The 26,480-nt window shown below is 27.3% G+C and overlaps 1 protein-coding gene across 1 annotated transcript in view; it reads left to right on the forward strand.

Annotated features, from left to right (window-relative positions):
* Window positions 1-25,294, forward strand: part of LOC142226922 (uncharacterized) — a 64,992-nt gene extending 39,698 nt beyond the window's left edge. The window contains exons 2-3 of the mRNA XM_075297175.1: window positions 13,402-13,449; window positions 22,915-25,294. Coding sequence (XP_075153290.1) covers window positions 13,402-13,449; window positions 22,915-24,506 — 1,640 coding nt within the window. The 3' untranslated portion in view covers window positions 24,507-25,294. The remainder of the gene's footprint in view (window positions 1-13,401; window positions 13,450-22,914) is intronic.
* Window positions 25,295-26,480: the final 1,186 nt, after the last annotated feature.

The following is a 26,480-nucleotide window of genomic DNA, read 5'->3' on the forward strand; positions in this document are numbered from 1 at the left end:
ATTAAAATGGTTAAAATCCTACTTAGTCGATAGAACACAAAGAGTAAAATTTGGTACGGCCACTTCTAGACCTATATATGTATGTCTCTTCCGGACGTTCCTCAGGGGAGTCATCTATGTCCCATATTGTTTTGTCTTTTTTTAATGATTTGCCAACAGCAATAAGACATTCTAATGTTTTGATATTCGCGGACGATTAACAGGTTGGCCGATAAGTCCCCGGTCTAACAAGGAAAAACCCCTTTTTTTGTTAAAATTCGTTTTTATTTTTCAACATAGTTCTCTTCAAGAGCGATACAACGATTATAACGACCTTCCAATTTTTTGATACCATTTTGGTAGTACTCCTTCGGTTTTGCCTCAAAATAGGCCTCGGTTTCGGCGATCACCTCTTCATTGCAGCCAAATTTTTTCCCTGCGAGCATCCTTTTGAGGTCTGAGAACAAGAAAAAAACGCTGGGGCCAGATCTGGAGAATACGGTGGGTGGGGAAGCAATTCGAAGCCCAATTCAGGAATTTTTGCCATCGATCTCAATGACTTGTCTTGGAGGAACAACACTTTTTTCTTCTTCATATGGGGTCGTTTTGCCGCGATTTCGACCTTCAAACGCTCCAATAACGCCATATAATAGTCACTGTTGATGGTTTTTCCCTTCTCAAGATAATCGATAGAAATTATTCCATGCGCATCCCAAAAAACAGATGCCATTACTTTACCAGCGGACTTTTGAGTCTTTCCGCGCTTCGGAAACGGTTCACCGGTCGCTGTCCACTCAGCCGACTGTCGATTGGACTCAGGAGTGTAGTGATGGAGCGATGTTTCATTCATATCGACGGAAAAACTCGGGTGTATTACGAGTTAACAGCTGCAAACACCGCTCAGAATCATCAACACGTTGTTGTTTTTCGTCAAATGTGAGCTCGCGCGGCACCCATTTTGCACAGAGCTTCCGCATATCCAAATATTGATGAATGATATGACCAACACGTTCCTTTGATATCTTTAAGGTCTCTGCTATCTCGATCAACTTCATTTTACGGTCATTAAAAATCATTTTGGGGGTTTTTTTGATGTTTTCGTCGATAACCACCTCTTTCGGGCGTCCACTGCGTTCACCGTCCTCCGTGCTTATTTCACCACGCTTGAATTTTGTTGATTTCCCTGGGTCAGAGTCCGGAAACTCATTATCAAGCCAAGTTTTCAAGCTTCCACCATATTTTTTCCCTTCAGAAAACAGTATTTTATCAAAACACGAAAATCTTTTTTTTTCATTTTTTCACAATAACAAAATTTGCTTCACAAAAGACGCTCTATCTCACAAACTAATTGACTTGCAGACGTCAAATTTTGACACGAATCATTTGAAGGTTGGTACTATATAAAAATAATATGCATTTAATACTAGCGACGCCATCTATGTGCCAGACCGGGGACTTCTCAGCCAACCTGTTAAAGATTTTCCGACCATTTTCTGATTGAGACTAACAATGCTATCTTCAAGCTGATCTCGACGACTTTTATAAATGTTGTGATGTTAATTTGTCTAAGTGTAAATTAATGCGATTTTGAAGAGGAACTTCTCTCTATACTTATTATTTTTTGGATCGAACGTACTAGAAGCTGTAGTTTCCTATAAAGATCTAGGAACAAGCTACTTTACATTGCACTTACCAAGCTTTTGTTGCAATATGGCTAATTCCAGTGTTCATCAAAGTATCAGGGATATACACTATAATTTTATGCTTAATTTAAAAATATGTTCATTTAATTTTTTTATAAAATATTTTAACTATCATATCAGAAAACAAGAGCCTCACATCTGTTACAATCCAAAAAAATGCATACCCGAAGTATCGATTTAATGGATACACAGAAATCTGAAAGATAGAATAAAAAAATAAGTAAATTACTACCACCTTCAACTAATTATGATTTAGCAAAGAATTCAAATACTATATGTTAACACACTCCCCCTGCCACTAATATCCTTACATAAGTCGAAAAATAAAACACTAGTTCAAGTAGAAAATGATACAAAAGGATGCTGCCATTATAAATCTAATGTATGTGGTGGTAAACCGAAGAATATAAGAAGAGATGTAGGAAAAACAATAATTCATGACACTATGGGTTGGGTGAAAACAGACGTTGAGAGAAACAAATTTCATCAGCCATCCTTTTGGTGCATAGGTTAAGTGGGAAGCGATGGCCCATAGGTCTCCCTCTTCTTCTTCTCCTCCAGTGATATAAAGGGTGATTCTTTTGAGGTTAGGATTTTCATGCATTAGTATTTGACAGATCACGTGGGATTTCAGACATGGTGTCAAAGAGAAAGATGCTCAGTATGCTTTGACATTTCATCATGAATAGACTTACTAACGAGCCACGCTTGCAAATCATTGAATTTTATTACCTAGAAAAGTTGGCAGAAAATCCGCTTTTTTATCGACAAATTTTGTTCAGCGATGAGGCTCATTTCTGGTTGAATGGCTACGTAAATAAGCAAAATTGCCGCATTTGGAGTGAAGAGCAACCAGAAGCCGTTCAAGAACTGCCCATGCATCCCGAAAAATGCACTGTTTGGTGTGGTTTGTACGCTGGTGGAATCATTGGACCGTATTTTTCAAAGATGCTGTTGGACGCAACGTTACGGTGAATGGCGATCGCTATCGTTCGATGCTAACAAACTTTTTGTTGCCAAAAATGGAAGAACTGAACTTGGTTGACATGTGGTTTCAACAAGATGGCGCTACATGCCACACAGCTCGCGATTCTATGGCCATTTTGAGGGAAAACTTCGGAGAACAATTCATCTCAAGAAATGGACCGGTAAGTTGGCCACCAAGATCATGCGATTTGACGCCTTTAGACTATTTTTTGTGGGGCTACGTCAAGTCTAAAGTCTACAGAAATAAGCCAGCAACTATTCCAGCTTTGGAAGACAACATTTCCGAAGAAATTCGGGCTATTCCGGCCGAAATGCTCGAAAAAGTTGCCCAAAATTGGACTTTCCGAATGGACCACCTAAGACGCAGCCGCGGTCAACATTTAAATGAAATTATCTTCAAAAAGTAAATGTCATGGACCAATCTAACGTTTCAAATAAAGAACCGATGAGATTTTGCAAATTTTATGCGTTTTTTTTTTTTTAAAAGTTATCAAGCTCTTAACAAATCACCCTTTATAAATATAAGTTTTATGAATGTGTGATAGTCTGCTCATTTGTATATATGGGGGAGGAGACATGAATCCAGTGTATAAGTCGTATATGGTGCTTATACACTTGAGCAAATTTTTTGATATGATATTTTTTGATAAATCGAAAAGTTTAGTTAGAAAGACCAAATGTCGAAAGTTAACATTTTAAAATTAGAATCGATTAGACAAATATTCCAAATTTTGAAAAAATCAAAACAATTCACATTTTTGATACTGATGACAATCCCTTCTTCTCTTGCACTGAAAAAAAAAAATTATGACTGGCTCCAAAGATTTTGTCTTTGCACTAAAAATTTGGGTATTGACTCCCAGGTAAAGAAGCAGAGAATTGATGTAAGGATATTTTTGCGATACAACTTTCTTTTAAATTTGAGTTTTGCGTATTTGATTCTAGATAACAATTTTTAATTTATTCAAAGTAATTTGTACATGTTTTAACGACAATTTAAATTTAAAAATTCAGACTCGACTTCCAGTAGAATTTGTGCTATGTTTCAAGTAAAAAATATCTTTACAAAAAAGTTGTTAAATTCATCTCCTATCCTTAAATGCGTTTTTGCGCAAATAATCAACAAATTTAAAAACAATTTCATTAATTTTAAAAAAAATTTCAGAATCATTAAAGCCATATTTTCCTTAGTCAAATAAAATTTTCTTTCATGCGAAGACGCCCAGTTTTAAGTCGAATCACTTAACCATAAGGACAAAACGACTTCTTTAAAAAGTTTATGGACTTTTGGACAAGGGAAAAATACTTTATATCAGAGATATGCGTCTTCTAGCTGTGCAAAATTCGCATTCGTATTTTAAGGACATGAAATCTCTGGCCTTACGGCAATATTTTTTCTGTGCAATTAAGCCCTGTGTGACTTTTTTACTTCAAATATGATTCGAAGATGCACGTCATTGACGCCATTGAGGCACGATTGCCACAGTTGGTAGAATTCTACCAAAAATGGTAAATTTTTTACTGTTTGTTAGATTGGTAGAGTTCTTGATGTTTTGGTAGATTTTGTAAAATACTCCTTTCCACCTAAGAGGTACTTCAATTAATATAGAGATAAAATTTTAATAAAATTGTTTATAGAAAAAATTTTTGATAGAAATAAAATTTTGACAAAATTTTCTATAGAAATCACATTTTCTATAGGAATAAAATATTACCAAATTTTCTATAGAAATAAAATTTTAACAAAATTTTCTATAGAAATAAAATTTTCATGAAATTTTCTATAGGAATAAAGGTTTGAAAAAATGTTCTACAGGAATAAAATTTTGAGAACATTTTCTATTGGAATAAAATTTTGAGAAAATTTTCTATAGAAATAAAATTTTGACAACATGTTCTATAGAAATAAAATTTTGACAAAATTTTCTGTAGAAATAAAATTTTAACAAAAATTTTTATAGAATTACAATTTTGAGAAAATTTTTTATAGAAATAAAATTTAAAAAAAATTTTCTATAGAAATAATATTTTGACGAAATTTTCTATAGAAATAAAATTTTGACAAAATTTTATATAGAAGTAACATAGTAACAAAATTTTCTATTGACATGAAAAATTGACAAAATTGTCTGCAGGAACACAACTTTGACAAAATTTTCTATAGAAATAAAATTTTGACTAAATTTTTCATAAGAATAAATTTTTGACATATTTTTCTATAGGAATAAAATTAAAAAAAAAAAATTCCCAAAGAGAAAAAAAATTGACAACATATAGGAATAAAATTTTGAATGACATTTTAACAACATTTTCTATATAAATAAAATATTGACAAAATTTTCTATAGGAATAAAATGTTGATCAAATTTTCTACAGAAATAAAATTTTAACAAAATTCTCTACAGAAATAAAATTTTAACAAAATCTTCTGTAGAAATAAAATTTTGACAAAACTTTCTATAGAAGTGACATAGTGACAAAATTTCTATAGACAGAAAATTGTCTGAAGGAACAATGTGACAAACATTTTCTAGAGGAATAAAATTTTGACAAAAATTTCTATACAAATAACATTTTGACAAAATTTTCTGTAGAAATAATATTTTCCCAAAATCTTCTATAGAAATAAAATTTTGACAAAATAAGAATAAAATTTTGACAAAATATTCTATAGAAATAAAATTTTAATAAATAAAATAAAATTTTGACACAATTTTCTACAGAAATAAAATTTTGACAAATATTCTATAGGAATAAAATTTTGACAAAATTTTCTATAGAAGTGACATAGTGACAAAATTTCTATAGACAGAAAATTGTCTGAAGGAACAATGTGACAAACATTTTCTAGAGGAATAAAATTTTGACAAAAATTTCTATACAAATAACATTTTGACAAAATTTTCTGTAGAAATAATATTTTGCCAAAATCTTCTATAGAAATAAAATTTTGACAAAATAAGAATAAAATTTTACAAAATCATCTATAGAAATAAAATTTTCACACAATTTTCTACAAAAATTAAATTTTGAAAAAATCTTCTATAGAAATAAAATTTTGGCAAAATTTTCTAAAAAAAATGACAAAATTTTCTATAGAAATAACATTTTGACAAAATTGTCTATATATAGACAATTTTGTCAAAATTTTATTTCTATAGAATATTTGATCAAAATTTTATTCCTATAAGAAATTTTGTCAACATTTAATTTATATAGAAAATTTTGTCAAAATTTTAGTGTTGAAAATGTTGTCAAAATTTTATTCCAGTAGACATTTTGTCCAACTTGTATTTCTATAGAAAAATTTCTCAAAATTTTATTTCTATAAAAAATTTTGTCAAAAAATTTATTCCTATAGAAAATTTTGTCAAAATTTTATTCTTATAGAAAATTTTGTCAAAATTTTATTTCTTTGGAAATTTTGTCAAAATGTTATTTCTATAGAAATGTCTATATGTTATTTCTATAGAAATTTCTATAGAAATAACATTTTGACAAAATTTCCAAAGAAATAAAATTTTGACAAAATTTTCTATAAGAATAAAATTTTGACAAAATTTTCTATAGGAATAAATTTTTTGACAAAATTTTCTATAATCATAAAATTTTAACAAAATTTTTTATAGAAATAAAATTTTGAGAAATTTTTCTATAGAAATACAAGTTGGACAAAATGTCTACTGGAATAAAATTTTGACAAAATTTTCAACAGGAATAAAATTTTGACAAAATTTTCTATAGAAATAAAATTTTGACAAAATTTTCTATAGAAATACAATTTTGACAAAATTTCTAATAGAAATGAGAAATGTTCCCCAAAATAAGAGTTTTTAAATTTGGTAGATTTTTGGTAAATTTTTTTTCAAATGGCCACGAGTGGCTACTGTGCATGGAGGCCCCGAGAAAACGTATTGTTCTGAGCTAATACTTGTAAAAGTGAACAGATTCGTTTATTCAAATTTGAGAAATTCGAAAATTCAATAATGGCAAAAGTCACAAGTCTACTATTCTTAACATTTAAATGTTAACTCTTTCAAGTTTGGACCTTTGCAGAAGTCGAAAATATAAAATTTTGAAAAAGTCGATAATATTAGTATTTCAAATTTTGAATTATAACACGAAAAGTAGAATTTTTAATTCTAATTACAATGCCCCATCCACCTTATTCTCCCGCACTCAAAAAAAAAAAACTGAACCCTATATTTCACTAAAGCCGATTTAACTCTTTTTTAGTTCATAGAATTATGACTTTTTACGAAAATTTCCATGATTTTAATATTTTTTTGCGTACCTTAGTTAAATTTACTAAAACATAGGAACGAATTATACACAAATGAAGCATAAAGATTAACTAAATTTTTGTCTCCCACAAAATAGTTCAGAATTTCTTAAAATTTGTAAATTTGACCAATAATGCGCCCATCTTGAACTTCGAATGTCACTAAGGACATTCTTGCAATTTTGAACTCCAATATTTTCCTTCAAACTACAAAATTTTCTTTAACAAGTGAAAAAACTCAATTACGTCTAATAAATTTTCTTGAATTTTTCGAAAAATATTTACTTATTTTTGTGATATCGGCGTGATGCCAACGTTTGTAATACTGTTTAGTTAAAATTTTCTAAAAATAACCGAAAGTTTCTAAAATTAACCAAAATTTTTCTTCCTGGTGGGTTCACTGCTTTTTGAGTGCGAATAAGCCCCGTGCGATATATTCCCAAATGCAAATATTATTCAAATGAGAATGACGCCATAAAAGACTTTTTCTGCAGCCCTCGAGAAGACGTAGTTTTTAGAGGTTTAAAAATTTTTGAATTGAAATCAAATCCAATTCACTTTTAAATTTTATTTAAATAATAATATTCAAAAAACTTTTCATTTTTATTTCATTATTTTTATGTGTAAAATTTTTTTTATATGTAATATGCAATAACATCATAAGAGTGAGCAAATGAAGTGAAATAGACAGAGAGAGAGAGATGTAAAAGCCACAAAAGAGTACTTAAAAGCCCTCACATGCCAACATCCGTAACATATATTGCACATTGAATATAAGTGTATGCAAGCTCCTTATGTATGCATAATGCATGTGCATGTATGCAAGCATTATGCAAGTACATTATATACATTTGCTAGAATCTTATTTTTATGCATAAAAGCCACACCCATTAAAAAAAGGACAAAGAGGATATTTTCCATAAAAAAAAGAAAATTGCAAAAACAGCATTACCATTTGGGAGCAACTAGCTGAGAAAATGCGCATTGCATATCGAAAAGGACGGACATCAAACTAATGTGATATGTATGCTAATGGAGGACAACGACAAAATGCATAAACGAATGCTGGCTATAGCTGCTCTCACATGCTGCCAGTGACACAAACACACACACGCTCGTACTCACTCGAAAAGTGAGACATTTATAAGCTGCAAGGTTATGGTAATTCTTCGAAGACATGCTAAAAAGATGCTGGAGAGAGCGTATACAAAATTTCCATGAATGAAATGCAAGAGAGTATAAAAGTGGATTGTGCAGATCGGAGAGGGGTAAAAAATCCCATAAGAATTCTATGACTGATAGAATTAGACAGCCTTATGATTGAAAATTGGTATATCTGGAATCTATTCTCCAAACAAACTAATAAGAATAAGGGGTTATTGCAGAGAGGGAGAGAAAGTAAAAATGCTCTCTCCCCCTTTTTATGCAGAGATTATGAGAATGTGGAATAAGAATTTCTCTATGACTGCTAACTACCGATGATATCTATGTCTGCAAATGGGGTGGTTTTAACACACATCATTTATGGTCACACACTTAACAAACAATGTCATTTTTATTTCCACTTCCATATACATACATACACTCACACATTTCGTTGATTGTTCATTGTGTGCACTCATTGACAGGCTAACGGAAATGTGTAAATGCAGATATTATGCTATGCCTTTTGGTGGATTGACTCTCTATAGTGTTAAGAGAAAGGGGATGTTTGCCTAAGGTGACGAAGAGAGCAAGAGAGTTTAAGGGGAACCATGAATTGTATGCATATGCAGCCAATGCTGCAACAACAGTTAATCTAAAGGAAATATATTCTTGTTGTTGTTGTTGCTATGTCGTATTTTTTTGGTATTTTCTTACCCAAAACAACCGGAGAAAGATTGAAAAAACAAAACAACAACAACATAACACAAATGCCGCAAGTAATTTTTGTTGTTGCTGCTACCGCTTGGACTGCATTGGAAATGGTTGATTAGAGTTTGCCATAGATTTCCAAAGAGTATGAGGGCAAAAAATTGTGGCTCTGGCAAGATAGTTAGATGGGCCAGCAAGTGTGATTCAGTTGCATTCGAACTGTGCACACAGTAAGACATACAGCTTTACTCATATAAATAAATATAAATAAAATATACGAATATTATTATAAAACAAAAAAAACAAATTATTTAAATTTACAAACTTTTAGTAATAAATTATTTAAAAAAAGACAATAATTATAATATAAAATATTATAATATTTTTACACGCAAAAAAACAAGAGAAAAAATTTAAATGAACACAACAAATTTTTAAATATCAAAACAAAAGTGTTGAAAGTTTTAAAAACAAACAAACAAAGAACAAAATCCATATTGTTTAAATAAAGTGTTGAAGTTTTTATAAAAAAAAAAATAACCATCATGATGCTATTACAACAACAAATGCTTTGGAATACACAAACTTCGGGCGCTTCACAAACTACAGCCTCTGTTAAAGAGGAATCCCGTCTATTGGATAATTCATCACCAGCCAGTTTAAGGGACTTAAAAACTGAGATTTTGGATGAGGATGAAGAACATCAAGTACCTCATGATCTACAAATGCACCATCACCATCATCTATACTCAGCCCATCATCATCATCAATATTTGCATCATCACAACAACAACAATAATAGTGCAAATAATGATGATGAAGAAGAGGAAGAGAGGAAAATTGGTGATGAGATGCAAACCAAAGTACCTGTTAAAGAAACATGTAGGTGGAATAATTTTTTTTTTTTTAAATTTGTTTATTATGAAAAATTAGTAAAAATTTGTGGATTTTTTTATATTTTTATAAAAAAAAAAATAATATATTAGGAAAGTTTTAAAAAATGATGAAATATTTTAAAAAATCATCAGTTTATGGATTTTTATATTTTACAAAACTGTAGGTGAACTATCACAAATTTAGTTTTTTTTTCTTACTCAGAAGGTAGTGCATTATAAATTGGTACTAATTATTAGATGAGTACTTGTCAGGAAAGTCCCAGAATAGCGACGGCAAAATAAAAATTTTTAAAAATATTCAATTAGGTTCAAAACTGTAACAGTTATATCAAATTGCCCCAAAGTAATTAATTTATATTTAATATGTTTTTTTAGGTCAATTCTTTTTATAGAAATATTGAATAAATTAATATAAATTATAGATTTTTGTATTGAAATGATACTGAATTTAAACAAACTACCAATTCTTAGAAATTTAGTAAAATTATTATAAACCCCTAAGGGAAAGTACTAAAAAAACTTGCCGGCGGGTTTAAAGATTTTTAAATATTTTTTTGTTTTGATTTTAAAGACAATTTTATTTAAATTTAATTTTAAAAAATAGGAATACAATTTTTTAATTTTTTTTTTAATTTCTAAACAGTACAGATTACGAAATATATACATCTAGAAATATAATATTTTGCAAAGAGCTTTTTATATTTTAATTAAATGAACAAAAAAATCAAATAATATAAAGCCCTATATTTCACTTATTTATTTTAATTATTTAATATTTAAATTGCTATTTAAAAAATTAGTTCTTCCGGTACAATAATTTTTTGGGGAAAACCATATAAAATTCATCGAACATTTTTTAAGGAAATTAAAATTTAATCAACATTTTATTTTAAAATCTAATCATTATTGCTTCCTCGATTTCTCTTGCCATTTTCCCATTATTTTTCACCTGCTCTCTGAATACTCGGCCTTTTATGGAACCCCCTTGTAGTGTACCACCTACTCAACGCCACATGATGCTTGCTTGCAAAATCTGCTCCCTATTATCTAGACTACACCCATCGTTTTAGGTATTGTCATTGGCCTTTGTAGCCTTCTAAATTACCATGTATCCAGCAGAGTTTACTAGATAGCATGCTTCTTATTTTTAAGACTTTACCTATTTTGAATTTCAATGATAACCATGCAAATCTGTTTTCTTCTTATTACAAAAATGCATATTCTTTGTGGAAATAATTTCGCCCAGTAATCCAAAACAATGGGAATTGGATCATTTTACACTAAACGAATGGCAATCGGAACACAGAGATAGGAAAAGGACATCATGTAGGGCAATGAATGATTTATTCAAATACAAAACTCAAAGGATCTTATCGTAGTCTTGATGAATATTCAAATTTTTCTAAAGGATATCTAAAAAGGATCTTAACAATCGGAGAATGTATATTTTGTTTGTATGTGTGTGTGCGTGTATCTTTAAAAGAAAATCATCATGAAATTTTTACCTGCCTAGTTGTGTCTGTCATGACAAATAAACCAAAGGTGTTTTGCATGTCCTTTTTTTGTGAGGGTCCTAAGTAAAAAGCATGAAATTTATAGATTTTCTCACAAAAAACATTTCCTTTTTTTGAGATTGTAAAAAGGACATATGGTTCTTGGAGATTTTTGTTAGTGTAGTTTTCTTTAAGGGGTGGGTAAATAAGGAAGAAAAAAATTCTTTAAAAAATTAAGAATATTTTAGGTAATTTTTAGTTTAGTTTTTTTTTTTCATCCTTAGAGCCTATGACCACAAAAGCCAAAGTCCTGTAATTAGATTTAAATAGAAGAGGTGTTCACAATGCTTGTTTTCTCTGTCCATAGGGATGTTGTGCATGCCCTTTAATTAGCAGGGATTAGCAAGGATTTTTATGGCATTGACTTTTGAAAAAGGAAGTAGATTTTTTAGGAAAAAATATCGAAAAATCATAAAAAATTACCTGATTTTTTTTTTTTTTGTGAAACAACAAAAAACCTATCTCTTGACTTTTTTCACAGCTGCCAAAAAAGACCATAAAATTTGTAATTTCGATATGCCTCTAAGTCCTTGTTTTTTGGACATTGATTTAGCATAACAAAAAACTTTCTTTCTTCGTTGTTGTGCAAAATCCCTTAGGGGATATAACTTACGATTTGCCCAAGTCTCTTGTTCTTTACATTCCATTCCATATAAGTTTGTGCATATAAATTGTTTAGCCACTATATGTTATGGTTTTCTGGTGATAATCTAAGTATTTATAGGACTGTCCTTTCGGTGTAACAAGGAGCTATGTGCAAGAAAACTGGGGGAATTTTACATATTTTGTGGTTAAAATATGGCAGCCTTCTTAGCTCATCCTATTTGCGTCTATTTTCCATATATGAAAATATTCTCTTGGTTCGGGGTATATTTGTTTAGCTTTTATTCACACCACAAAAACCAACAACAAACTCGTGGAGAGAAAAAATGATAACACCCCAGGGGAGCTATAAATTCCATAATAGTGTCCTTTTTGTATACAATGTCCATAAGGATAAGTGTGGTCATTTTGGTCTGATGTTCCCTTTTTTTTTGTTTGGTCATTGAAGAAGATTTTCATGATGTTTATTTTTATTTGGCTTTTTTTTTTTTTTTTTTGTGAAAGGATAATCTTAGGTAATATGTGTTTCAGTAAAAGGATTTCAATTAACTTCAAGGATGGGATGTGAGAAGAATGATATTGTCAGGAAAAAATCTTAAGAAAAATAAATAAATATAAAATTCTTAAAAAAAAAAAACAATAAATTGAATTAATTTTAAAGTCTTCATATTTTATTCTTAATTTTTTATTTTCCTCAATTTTTTCTTTTATTTTATAATAAAATAAAAAAAAATCTAGCTGATGGCCTCAGTTGCTAAAGCTTCCCCCTATTTTTTTCTCATACTCATCTTATATTTACTATAAGTTTAGTATAATTTAAATAAATATATAAATAATAAAAATAAATATAAACTTCTTAAAAAAAATAAGAAATAAATTGAATTATTTTTAAAGTCTTAATATTTTATTCTTATTTTTCTATTTTTCCTCAATTCTTTATTTTCCAAAAAAAAAACATTTAAAAAATTATTGACTGAGTCAAAACAATTTGTAAATTCATTCAAATAATTTTATATGGGTGACTCTATTATTTTCTTATGGGATTAATATTTCAAAGGAAATGTTTTTCTCGTACACTTTTGCCTCTCGTATTATTTTTCGCACATAGCATGTGCATATTAAATTTTGCATTTTAAAATGCCAATACAACAACCCAGTACAGTCATGAAATTTCAATACAAAACATGTCCTTGCATTCCTTTATGAATATTAAATGAAGAAAATTGCAATGAAATAGCCATTGAGTTAAGACACCAGAATAGGAAAATAGTAAGCAAAGAAAATAAATGGACTCTTGTCCTTTAATCAATAAATATTGTTAGCAAACACAAAACGTGCTATTTGCATAAACTCATAATTAACAAAAGGCCAAAGGGACTTCAAATGGACCAAACCAGAACCACCCTTAAATTTACAAAAATATTTTAGATTTTTGCATAAATTACAATCTTAAAAATTTCTACAAAATTTTATTTATATTTTTATACGTGATTTTTCTGTATTTTTCTATATTAATTTTTTCCAAAATTTTTTTCTCTTTTTAGATCTGAGACACATGTCAAAATCACCTTCACCCATAAGATCCTTATCAGGTATGTATACATATACAATACAATTTTATTTATACAATTTTGTTTAGTTTAAATGATTTTTTGTTTTTGTCTGTGTGGTAAAGATTTCCATAATACGATAAAATGGAATTTAAAATAAAATAAAAGAATCCTTACAACGGTATTTTATAGCTCTGTTTTTCTTAATTCCTGGAACATCAGATCCTCCCCCCATTAGGAAAACGTGTGGCAAATGTTAATCATTAGTCTTTAGACACGTGACCAAATTTTAAAAACTATTTTCTCCATATACCAAGGCTTAGGGAGTTTTCGAATAAAATCGAAACTAATTTTCTAAAATTTTTCTTTTTGGTTACAATGAGGGAGGATATTGGGATTTGGAAAAGAAGGGAAAAGGGATCCTCTAAGTTGTTTTTCTTTCGATATTAAGGGGTTTGTGAATTTTATTGCAACCCCTTTTGATAGAATTGTGCAATTTTATGACATTTTCCATACCCAATGTTAGCCACGTGCTGAAAGTAGGTGCCCTAAACAGGAAAGGGATCTTCTTCAGATTGTCTTGTTATCTTCTTACCTTAATTTGTTAAAGGATCTTTACTAGACAAGCAACCCCTTTTATTTGTGATATATTGGCAAATATTTTTTGTTGATAGCGAATTAGGTCTCAATTTGTTTGAAACTTGTGTAAGAAGCATGGGAGGCACGTGGGATCTATATTTGATATTAATCTAAGATTTTTGCAGAAAGGTAGAGAGAGATATATATAAAATAAATGAGTGAAATATAGTAACCAAAATTAAATTAATTAAAATGAAAAAATAAATTATTTAAATTAATGTAATTCATTTCAGTTAAAATTAATTAAATTTTTAAATTAAGTTTTTTATGTAATATAATCCATTCTAAAAGATTAAATATCAATTTAGTTAATTTAATTTTATTTTATTTCAATTAATTTGTAAAACGAAATAAAGTTTTATTTTATTTTTTTTATTATTTATTGAAGTTAAAAAATGCGGGATACTTTAATTTAATTTTATTTTGATTTGTTTTATTTTATTCTATTTTTCTTATCCTTTTTATTTTATTTTATGTTATTGAAATTAAATAGAGAAAATATTATTTATTATTTAAATTAAGAGATATAAAATTAAAATAGTATGAGTTAAATAGAATTAAACCAAAATTAAATTAATTAAAAATTAAAAAATAAATTATTTAAATTAATGTAATTTATTTCAGTTAAAATTAGATTTTTAAAATAAGTTTTATATGTAATATAATCCATTCTAAAAGATTAAATATCAATTTATATAATTTCATTTTATTTCATTTCAATTAATTTGTATTTTATTTCGTTTTATTTTTCTATTTTTTTATTATTTATTGAAGTTAAAAATTTCGGCACACTTAAATTTTATTTTATTTTGATTTGATTTGTTTTGTTTTATTTTATTCTATTTTTTACCCATTTTATTTTATGTTATTGAAATTAAATAGAGAAAATATTATTTATTATTTAAATTAAGAGATATAAAAATAAAATAGTATGAGTTAAATAGAATTAAACCAAAATTAAATTAAATAAAAATTAAAAAATTAATTATTTAAATTAATGTAATTTATTTCAGTTAAAATTAATTAGATTTTTAAAATAAGTTTTTTATGTAATATAATCCATTCTAAAAAATTAAATATCAATTTATTTAATTTCATTTTATTTTATTTCAATTAATTTGTATTTTATTTCGTTTTATTTTTCTATTTTTTTATTATTTATTGCAATTAAAAAAATTCAGGATACTTTAATTTTATTTTATTTTGATTTGTTTTATTTTATTCTATTTTTTTATCCATTTTATTTTATTTTATTTTATTTTATTTTATTTTATTGAAATTAAATAGAGAAAATATTATTTATTATTTAAATTAAGAGATATAAAATTAAAATTGTATGAGTTAAATAGAATTAAATCAAAATTAAATTAATTAAAAATTAAAAATAAATTATTTAAATTAATGCAATTTATTTCAGTTAAAATTAATTAAATTTTTAAATTAAGTTTTTTTATGTAATATAATCTATTCTAAAAGATTAAATATCAATTTATTTAATTTAATTTTATTTTATTTCAATTAATTTGTAAAGCGAAATAAAGTTTTATTTTTTTTATTATTTATTGAAGTTAAAAAATGCGGGATACTTTAATTTAATTTTATTTTGATTTGTTTTATTTTATTCTATTTTTTTACCCGTTTTATTTTATGTTATTGAAATTAATTAGAGAAAATTTTATTTAAATTAAGAGATATAAAATTAAAATAGTATGAGTTAAATAGAATTAGACCAAAATTAAATTAATTAAAAAATTAACTAAAAAAAATAAATTATTTAAATTAATGTAATTTATTTCAGTTAAAAATAATTAAATTTTTAAATTAATTTTATAATTAATTTTTTTTTAATATAATCCATTCTAACAGATTAAATATCAATTTATTTAATTTCATTTTATTTTATTTCAATAAATTTGTATTTTATTTTGTTTTATTTTATTTTTTGTATTATTTATTGAAGTTAAAAAATGCGGGAAACTTTAATTTTATTTTATTTTGATTTGTTTTATTTTATTCTATTTTTACCCATTTAATTTGTTTTATGTTATTGAAATTAAATAGAGAAAATATTATTTAATTCTATGATTTAATTTAATATTATTTTTTTTATTATTTTGTTTTATTTTATTTTTTTTGAAATTAATAAATTCAATATAATTTAATTTCATTTTACTTTTATTTTATTTTTTTACCTATTTTATTGAAATTAAAAGGAATCAATGTAATTTAATTCTATGATTTAATTTTATAAAATTTAATTTCATTTTACTTTTATTTTATTTTGTCTTGTTTATTTTATTTTATGTTATTTTATTTTATTTTGTTTATTTTTATTTTATTTTTATTTTGTTTTGTTTATTTTATTATATTATATTTTATTTTGTTTTCTTTTATTTTATTTTTAGTTTGTTTTAATTTATTTCATTGAAATTATAAATACTCAAATGATTTAACTTATTTTTAGTTAACTTTATTCTACTTAATGTAATTTTTTATATTATTTTATTTTATTTTTATTGAAATTAATCCAATTCAATATAATTTTATTTTTATTCTTTTTTAATGAAATTAATAAAATTCGATATAACATAACATAATGTAATTTATTTTAATTATTTAAATTTATTTTTTATTTTACTTTAGTTTATTTTATTTATATTCTCTCTTCTTTATGGCCTTTGACTTGTTTCCAAAACAAAAACCTGTTGCATTTATTCCTACCTTTTCCAAGTAACCCCCTTTTAATTTACATAATAGCTCATTTAAATTAACCCCTTATTAGAAAAAAAATCAATCAACGCTTCAACACCCTAATCATTGAAAGGCAAACCTATGTTCATCATTTAAATAAACACCCATTAGACATGCAATCATTTTTTGTGCAACAATTACCCTTTCTCCAGCAACAAAAACGATTTGCCTTTTTTTAAATCACTTAAAAAACCAACATCCCTAATAAGCATATCATTTGAATATAACAACACCTTTTATACCAAAGTGCCATACTAACAATGGTGATTACAAGTCAAGGGTGCTTATCACAAAACCAAACCAGTGGTAATCAAATTTGAATCATGAAATAGGCGGTTTTTTATAACAGCACCCAGGATGTTGAGACAACAAAAAAGGGTAGTTCATTGTTTGCATATCAAACATGAATGGCCTTCTTCAGCAACCCCTTAATTTCCTGTTGCATTTGAATAATTTTGCATAATCAAAGGGTGCTAATGGTAATGGAACAAACCATGGTTAATTGGTTTTTTTATTATGACAATTTTACCTCTCGGATTTGTGTGTGTGTATGGCACACTTTTATTAGATGTCACAATATTTAATGCGCATGTGCAACACTCAAGAGCTAATAAGGTGCTGTTAAAGTTAAATGCCATATAATTTACATAACCTTTTTGTTTATGGAAAAAATACGTTGGGAGCGAGGATATGCAACAACCTCATCTCATATCCTCTATAACAATGGATAGCAAAGTGTGAGTGAGGGTTGATTTACCATTACCATTTTAACTGTGTATGATATGACCTTGATATTCAAATGAAAATTTATGACCAATGTATTTAAATTCCTACGAGAGGGAAGTTTATTATGCAAACATAACCTCTGATCACGATGATGATGATGAAGATCCTCCATCCACCCTATACAAAGGCAAATGAGTTTTGGTGAAAATTTTTGATTCCACATCACTCAGTACATATTTGAAATTCTAACCATTAACAAGGTGTTTTATTTAAATGGGATTTTGGGTGATTTTTCTATAAATGAAAATTTTTAGTTTCCATTCAAATGGGGTGGTTTTTCCTGCTAGAGCTGGTGTAAAAGATTTCATTTCATTCATTTGTATAGTTTTTCCTGAAATTTTGACAAATTTGTGTATTTCTATTTCTAAGCAAACAATGGACCGAACGGTCAGACAAACCTATTGGGCAAATGTTTTGTTGCTAGCATTATTTATTTTTATTTTCCTATGTCTCAAAATTAGAATTCTTTGGCCAAGGGTCAGTTTTTCACTAATAAGGTCATATGACCATATCATGTGTAGAGTAATCGTTACTTGTTCCACCGATTCGTTGTCAATGCTTAGAGTGATGGACACCAAACATGAGGGGTCAACAATTTTGTATTTGGCAAACATGAAACGGGGGTGTTATTTTGTTCTTTAGTTAAATTTTCGTATCATCTGCTTTTAGGGTGAATTTTACAAAACAATAAAATGCAATTTATTGTGAAATTTTTTGAGAAAATAATAGAGAAGGGAAAAAGTTATGGAGTGGGGGGAGGATAATATAAAGAAAAATAATTTTAAAAGAACAAAAAAAAAATAAATTCGAAATAAAATTTTCATTTTGAAAATTTTGCAAACAAAACTCAACATAGTTTCAAAAAGAAAAATATTTTTAAAATATATAAAATATTTGCTAGAACATGATTTGGGGGAGGATAATATAAAAGAAAATAATTTTAAAAGAAAAAAAATTTTTTGAGAAAATAATAGAGAAGGGAAAAAGTTATGGAGTGGAGTATAAAGAAACATAATGTTAAAAGAAAAAAAAATAAATTCTAAATAAAATTTTCATTTTGAAAATTTTGCAAACAAAACTCAACATAGTTTCAAAAAGAAAAATATTTTTAAAATATGTATATAAAATATTTGCTAGAACATGATTTGGGGGAGGATAATATAAAAGAAAATAATTAAAAAAAAAAAATAAATAAATTAAAAATAACATTTTCATTTTGAAAATTTTGCAAACAAAATACAACATAGTTTCAAAAAGAAAAATATTTTAAAAATATATAAAATATTTGCTAGAACATGATTTGCATGTGAGAATATTAGAGAGTATTGTCACATATAATAAATATTTGAACATAATTTTAATTCACTATAAATTCCAAGGGTTATATTATAAATATTTAAATATTTCTCAATAGCTTGTGATTATTTAAAAACATTTCATAAAAAAAACTTCATTTAGATAGAGAAAAAATCATAAATAAATGGAAAAATAGTTTTTTATTTTATGTTTTGAAATTTTTTAATAGACTTTTTAGTCAGTTAATTTTTAGTAAATAAAACGATATGTTTTCATTTTATTTTTTCTCGACGTTTCGTTGGTGTGGGTTTTCATTTTTTTTTTTATTTTTTCAAACAATATTGATATTTATAAAAATATTTATATTTTTATAATTATTTATTTATTGAAATTTACATTTTAAAGTTTTTTTTTTTGTCATATCCATATGCATTTTTTATTCATTCATTTCCATTAAACAATAAATCCTCCGCTTTTTGTAAAAAAAAAACTCCCCCTGATTACACATCTGCTTACAATTTTGAAATCATTCCCATAAAAAACTAGGATATTTCTTGTTAAAATTGACAGGATAATACGAAAAATTTAGACAATTGAATATACAAAAATCACACACACACACACACTCAGCCATACAATATATACTCCCTCAATTACACAATAAGCCAACCAAAATCCTGACTCCGATTACATGGAAAACAACTCTCATCTACACACAGTCCAAAAAAAGGACAATAGGACACAATGATAACAGGCAAATAAAAAGGGTCTTTCATACAGATCAATAAAAAATAGCGAAATTTTCTGTTTAAAAAAAATTTTAGTAATTTAAACAATGCCCAATACATAATGACGGAAATGTCATAAAATGAAATATGTGTAGGCAAAATAAAAAAACTAACATGACAGATTCGTTTTTTTTTTCGTGAATATAATAGAAGAGAAATACAAAAAAACATGGAAATATGAGTTTATGTTTAAGGAAGTTGATTATGGATATTGACAACAATTATGATTATTGGGATAGTTGTTTTTTGTTTTTTTTTTTCTTTTTGTGAAATTAATAACAAGCTATTGATAAATTTAAAAAGGATATGATAGACAGCTAGGTAAAGGTTTCTCCTTAATTTTGGAAAATTTTATTTCCATAGAAAACAAAAAACTTAAATTAAAAATTTTGAAATTTAAATATATTTAATTATATTAAAAAAAATGCTAAATTAAATCGAAAAAATTATAGTAAAAATTTTTTATTTTTATAAATATAATTTTTTTAATTTTCTACTCAAGCTCATTTATAGTTCTTTTTATTTCCTTTTCCTTTTTATTGTATGATATATTATCATTATATTATTATTATTATTTTATATAAACTTATATAACAAAATTTTGATGTACGTCGAAGACATTTTCTGTTATTACCTCCCACATTTAATATCATAATGTATTATGGTTTATTTTTTTTTTACAAATTAATAAATTTTTCTAAGAAAATTAAATTTTCAAAAACTAAAAAACTCCTATGATCAAAATTAATTTTGTAATGTATAATACATTTCATTATATATATTTTTTTTTTCAATTATTTAAAATATTTTATATAAATTTATATAACAAATTTTTGCTATGGAAATAAAATTTTCAAAAATTAAAAAATATTTATCAAATGTCCGTTCTAAGTGTGATTTAAAAATCTCAAATAAAATCTAAAATTTTTTTATTTATATTTAAAATTTAATTGTGAATTTCCGAAACCAAAATCTTTCACAAAAAGTACAGTTCTTTTGATTTCATTTAAAAATATTTCTCATTTTTTGCATGATGAGATTTCCTTTCAAAATCTAACAAATCTCTTAAAACCCTCAACTATAAATTTCAAGTGTCATATCTTTAAATTGTACAACATGTCCCACCATGTCCATATGAAATATATACCATTTCATGTTTAAATTAGCAAAAATTCGTTACATTCGATAAAAATCTGAAACAAAGTAATCTCACCCTTTTTTTTTGGTCGCATTTATAATGTGGCGGCCCAACGCAAATCAAACATTACCGAATATAATTAAACAGGGGATGAAAAGGAAAGGGGGGAAAAATTTTAACAACAAATCCTTCCATACCAATAACTGAAAACATTTGTTCAAAACTGCACTTTTAAAATTAAACATGGTGCCGATTAAAATTTTTTTGTTTGCTTTGCTTAGCATCCCCCTTTCTGGTGAAAAGAAAGGGTGCACTTTATCAACACAAACACCCTTTTTCAGACCAGGGGGTAGGGCAGTAAAATTTGCCACCATTTCATAGAGACAAGACAAAAGCAGAAATCACAACACACATATCATGCAGTTTTAGGGATACAATTAAATCTAAACATTTATTTGTTTTATTCTATTAGGGTTCATGGCATAAGGACAGGTAGTAGATATAGGATAAAGCCTTGTCTACATTGCAGAGAAGCTAAAGCTTGGTAGGAGGTAGTTTTCATAAAATCTCAATATCAAATTTCAAAATTTCCAAATATGTAACTTCTTAACTTTTCCTTATTTTCAAAAACAAATCTCCATCTTGTCTTTCAATCAAAGGTTAGAGTTATAAATCATTAAAATGTGTGTATATAAATTTTTGTTTGATTTTTCATTTTACACCTCCTGATGTTTCACATTTTTCACATTTCTATTTTGAATGCCCAACTACTTTACTCTTTGCCTCTGTGGCATGTTGTAGCATTGTCCTGGCAAGTTATTTTATGTGTTTTTGGTCCTGTCACACAGAACTCATCACAATGGTGACCAGGTGATAGTCTCTTATTTGTTCTTTATTTTGTTGTATGTTCATGGAAAGAGCAGCTGGTAAAATTTGATTTTTCAAAATGATGGTATTTATCCACATGGATATTTGGGTATTTGTGGGTTAGTTATATTTCTCAATGGCATATAGTGAATTTTGGTATTTCATTTTTTTTTTAATTTCAAAACAAGAATAAAGGATTTTCGCACTTGAAATCAAAATATGTTGACACTGTACCTTGTACTCTTTCTATCCTTTATAGAGTTCTTATACAAATAAATATAAATAAAAAATTTAAAATCTAAAATGGAAATTAAAATAAAAAATTTAAAAATTAATCTAAAATTTTATATTTATAGAATTCTCTTTTATAGAATTCTTATACAAATGAATATAAATAAAATATTTTAAAATCTAAAGGTGGGTACTATGTTCGGTTTTCGAGTTGAAAACCACTTTATTTTCGCGATTACTTTTCTTTAAATAATCAAAGTTATAATTGATAACAAACTTATTCCTGTAACGTCTTGTCGAAATCTAGAGGAACAAGAAACTGCGCATCAATTGAGTCAATTTATCTGCTTTGTATTGAGCTGTTTTAATAAAGTAACCACGAAAACTTCAACGCGAAAAGCGAACATAGTACTTACCTTAAAATGGAAATTAAAATAAAACAAAATTAAAAAAAATTAAATTAAGGATAATATTAACAATAAAATATATATAAAATATAAAATATAAATTCAAATTTTTAAAATGCTTTTAAATTTTAAAAAATAAAATTTAAAATGAGGCTAAAATTGAAACTAAACTTAAATTAATTTTTTTTGAAATAAAATTAAAATTTTAAATAAATAATTTTTAGTTAATTTAAATTTCTTTCCGTGTTTGGATCTAAATCAAATTAAACTAATGCATGAAAACAAAAATTAAAAATTACAAAAATATTGAAATTAAGGCTAAAATTGAAAATAAAATTAAATAAAATTAAAATATTAAATAAATAATTTTTAATTAATTTAAATTTATTTCTGTATTTGGATCTAAATCAAATTATGAAAAAAAAAAATCAAATATACAAAAATTAAAATTAGGCTAAAATTGAAACTAAAATTAAATAAAATTTTTTTTTAAATAAAATTTTAAATTTTACATAATTAATTTTTAATTAATTTAATTTCCATATTTTTTTCCCATATCAAATTAAACTAATCCATTTTTTCTCGTTTTTATTTTTCATTTCAGCTTCAATGCCCTATGATAATGCTGTCAATTTGCATTCACCTTCCTCACCCACTAATCTCAGTCAAAAACGAGCCCGCGAATTGGATTCGGATATGGAAAATCAAGTTTTAGATTTGGCTTGCCATAGTAATACCCCCAAAAGGCAAAATCGTTCACCCTCACCCATTACTCTAGAGTCAGAGAAACCCGCCACTTCTCCGGGAGCTCAAAGTGGATATGCTACCACTACTACCAATACCACATCATTTTTGGCTGCTTTACAAAATCCTTTGGCTCCTCTACTGCTACAAAATCCTTTGGGTTTAGCTGCTGCTGCTGCCTTTCAACCAGAGGATATGCAACAAACTATTCAAATGCAATTGCAATTACAAAGCTATATGGAAATGATGCGTCAAATGGCTCCAGAAACTTTACAAAATCCTGCAGCAGCACAATTTCTATTGCAAAATTCCATACAGGCCATGATCCAATTGCAGGCATTGACACAAATGAAACAGCAGCAACAGCAACAACAACAGCTAAATCTTGCCGAAGAACCCAAACCAATGCAGCCAGAAGAGGAACCCCTATGTAAAACTCCCAATGTAAGAAATTTCTCAACACCCCACAATAAATCACCTTTACGTAGTCCCTCATTGAGTCCTGTGTCACGTCATGGATCAGCTCAGCGTTTACATACACCCTCGAATTCCAACTCGCAAGCCACTTCAGCCACTATGCATTCACAACAAACCACACCACCAAACTCGGCAACCCATTTACCCATGAGTCTTAGCAGTGCTGCCATGACACCCAATACCCCAGGCATGGCCCCAGCCTTTCCCCAGTCCTCTTTAACGCAATCGGCTTTGGCCTATTCCAGCACTCCTCAAAATTCAAAAAGTTCCTCCTCCAATACCCTCTCGCAAGCTGCCCGCACATTGGATCAATCTCCTGAGGAAACCACCGATTTGGAGGAATTGGAACAATTTGCCAAAACTTTCAAGCAAAGGCGTATAAAACTAGGATTCACTCAAGGTGATGTGGGTTTGGCCATGGGTAAATTGTATGGCAATGATTTCTCTCAGACCACCATTTCCCGCTTTGAGGCTTTGAATTTGAGCTTTAAGAATATGTGCAAGCTAAAGCCTTTGCTGCAAAAGTGGTTGGAAGATGCTGATAACACGGTCTCCAAGCCAGGAGGTATTTTCAATCTATCGGCCATGACTTCTGCCCCTTTGGTTACCCCGGAAAATATTATGGGTCGTCGCCGCAAGAAGCGTACCTCAATAGAGACCAATGTTCGGTCTACCTTGGAGAGAGCTTTTGCCATTAATTGTAAACCCACCTCAGAGGAAATTAACCAATTGGCCGATCAAATGAATATGGAAAAAGAAGTGGTACGTGTATGGTTCTGTAATCGTAGACAAAAAGAGAAAAGATCCAATCCTTCATTGGATTTGGATAGCCCTACCGGAACACCACTCAGTAGTCATGCCTTTGGTTATCCTCCACAATCTTTGAATTTAACAAACGGCCACGAGGCTTCGTCGCTATGTGGCAGCTCCATTAGTTCATTATCTCCCCATTATCCCAGCGGCAAACCCGAATGATGTTGGTATACCCCAGAAGAATATAATCACATTGGTTATGTAGATAACATGGACTCAACAGCATATCGTTCAGGGACACATATTTTGGGTATGCCTCCCGGCTCGAATGGTTTATATCCAACGATGCCAACAAGTGGCAACTTAGATATCCCATGCAAATATCAATGTCCCTCAAATTATTCTCAGCATAATGAATCCTATGGGCAGGAATCGGCTTGCCCTAATATTGCCTCTTCAAACGCCATTAATGTCACCACCACCTCCTCTGCCTCCTCTGTATATCAAACATCCTCATGGCATATGAAAGCTCAGGATTATATCCATTTTCATCAGACATCAACACTAAGGCCTTTAGATAGCCAATGGTTATTAAACTAATGAGCCTAAAGGGTCACAAATGAAATGGTTTTAGCTGCCCTAAGGTCGCCAGTTCGGACCTTATAAACGAACCTCCCCCAAAACAAAAATAAAAAAAAAACTTTTGTAAATACCAAAAACTCTAACCTTCTGGTAACATTCCATTTCAGTATTCATATCAAAAGAAAATAAAAAAACATAACAAATTTTGTATATTTAAAACAAAAATAATTAAAAATTAAAACAAACAAAATGCAAACCCCTCCTTGCAAAAAACCAAATTTTTCAAAAAAACGAAACTTCCATTATTGTTAGTTATTCTAAATTCAAGACACAATTAATTAACGAATTTAAGTAGAAACCATTTTTTTGTAAATATATTTAAGAGACCCCTTTCCCTTTTCCCCTCTCAAATTATAAACAAACAGAAATCAGATTAGCATTTACTAATAGTTCCTATAAAATATCCCAAAAACAAACATATATATGATGACAACCACACATTCTACTCCATTTGTAACGAAAGTATACTAAAACTAAAGACATATGTATTTACTATAAAGACCTATTACACTTATATAAAAACATATATCATTTATATGTATAGTAAGTAAACAAAAATCTGAAAAAAACAAACTAATTGCAAATATGCGTGTATTATAAATGTTAATTGTGTAAAAGAAACAAAAAACAAAGACCTACAAACAATGAAATATATTTAACAATAAAACAACAAATATTAAAATTATAATTAAAATAGTCTTTTATTTATTTAGAAAAAGTTTCGTTCGTTTCTATAGAAAGAACATTTTGACAAACTTTTTTGTAGAAATAAATTTTTAAGAAAATTTTCTGTAGAACTTTTGACAAAATTTCCGACAGAAATAAAATGTTGACCAAATTTTCTATTGAAAGAAAGTTGTGACCAAATTTTCTACAGAAATAAAATTTTGACAAAATTTTCTATAGAAATAAAATGTTGACAAAATATTCTATAGAAATAAAATTTTAACAAAACTTTCTATAGAAATAAAATTTTGACAAAATTTTTTATAGAAATAAAATTTTTACAAAATTTTCTATAGAAATAAAATTTTTACAAAATTTTCTATAGAAATAAAATTTTGACAAAATTTTCTATTGAAATAAAATTTTGACAAATTTTTCTCTACAAATACAATTTTAACAAAATTTTCTTTAGAAATACAATTTTGACAAAATTTTCTATAGAAATAAAATTTTGACCAAATTTTGTACAGACATAAAATTTTGACAAAATTTTGTATAGAAATAAAAATTTTGACAAAATTTTTTACAGAAATAAAATTTTAACAAAATTTTCTATAGAAATAAAATTTTAACAAAATTTTCTATAGAAATAAAATTTTGACAAAATTTTTTGTTGAACTAATTTTTTGACCATATTGTGTATAGACCTACAATTTTGACAAAATTTCCTGTAGAAATAAAATTTTGTAAAATTTCCTATAGAAATAATATTTTGACAAAGTTTCCTATAGAAAAAATTTGACGAAGTTTCTCATAGAAATAAAAATTTTAAAAAATTTTCGATAGAAATAAAATTTTCTACAGAAATAAAATTTTGACAAAATTTCC

The sequence above is a fragment of the Haematobia irritans genome, chromosome 2, assembly GCF_050003625.1.
Source record: "Haematobia irritans isolate KBUSLIRL chromosome 2, ASM5000362v1, whole genome shotgun sequence".
Taxonomy (NCBI): Eukaryota; Metazoa; Arthropoda; class Insecta; order Diptera; family Muscidae; genus Haematobia; species Haematobia irritans.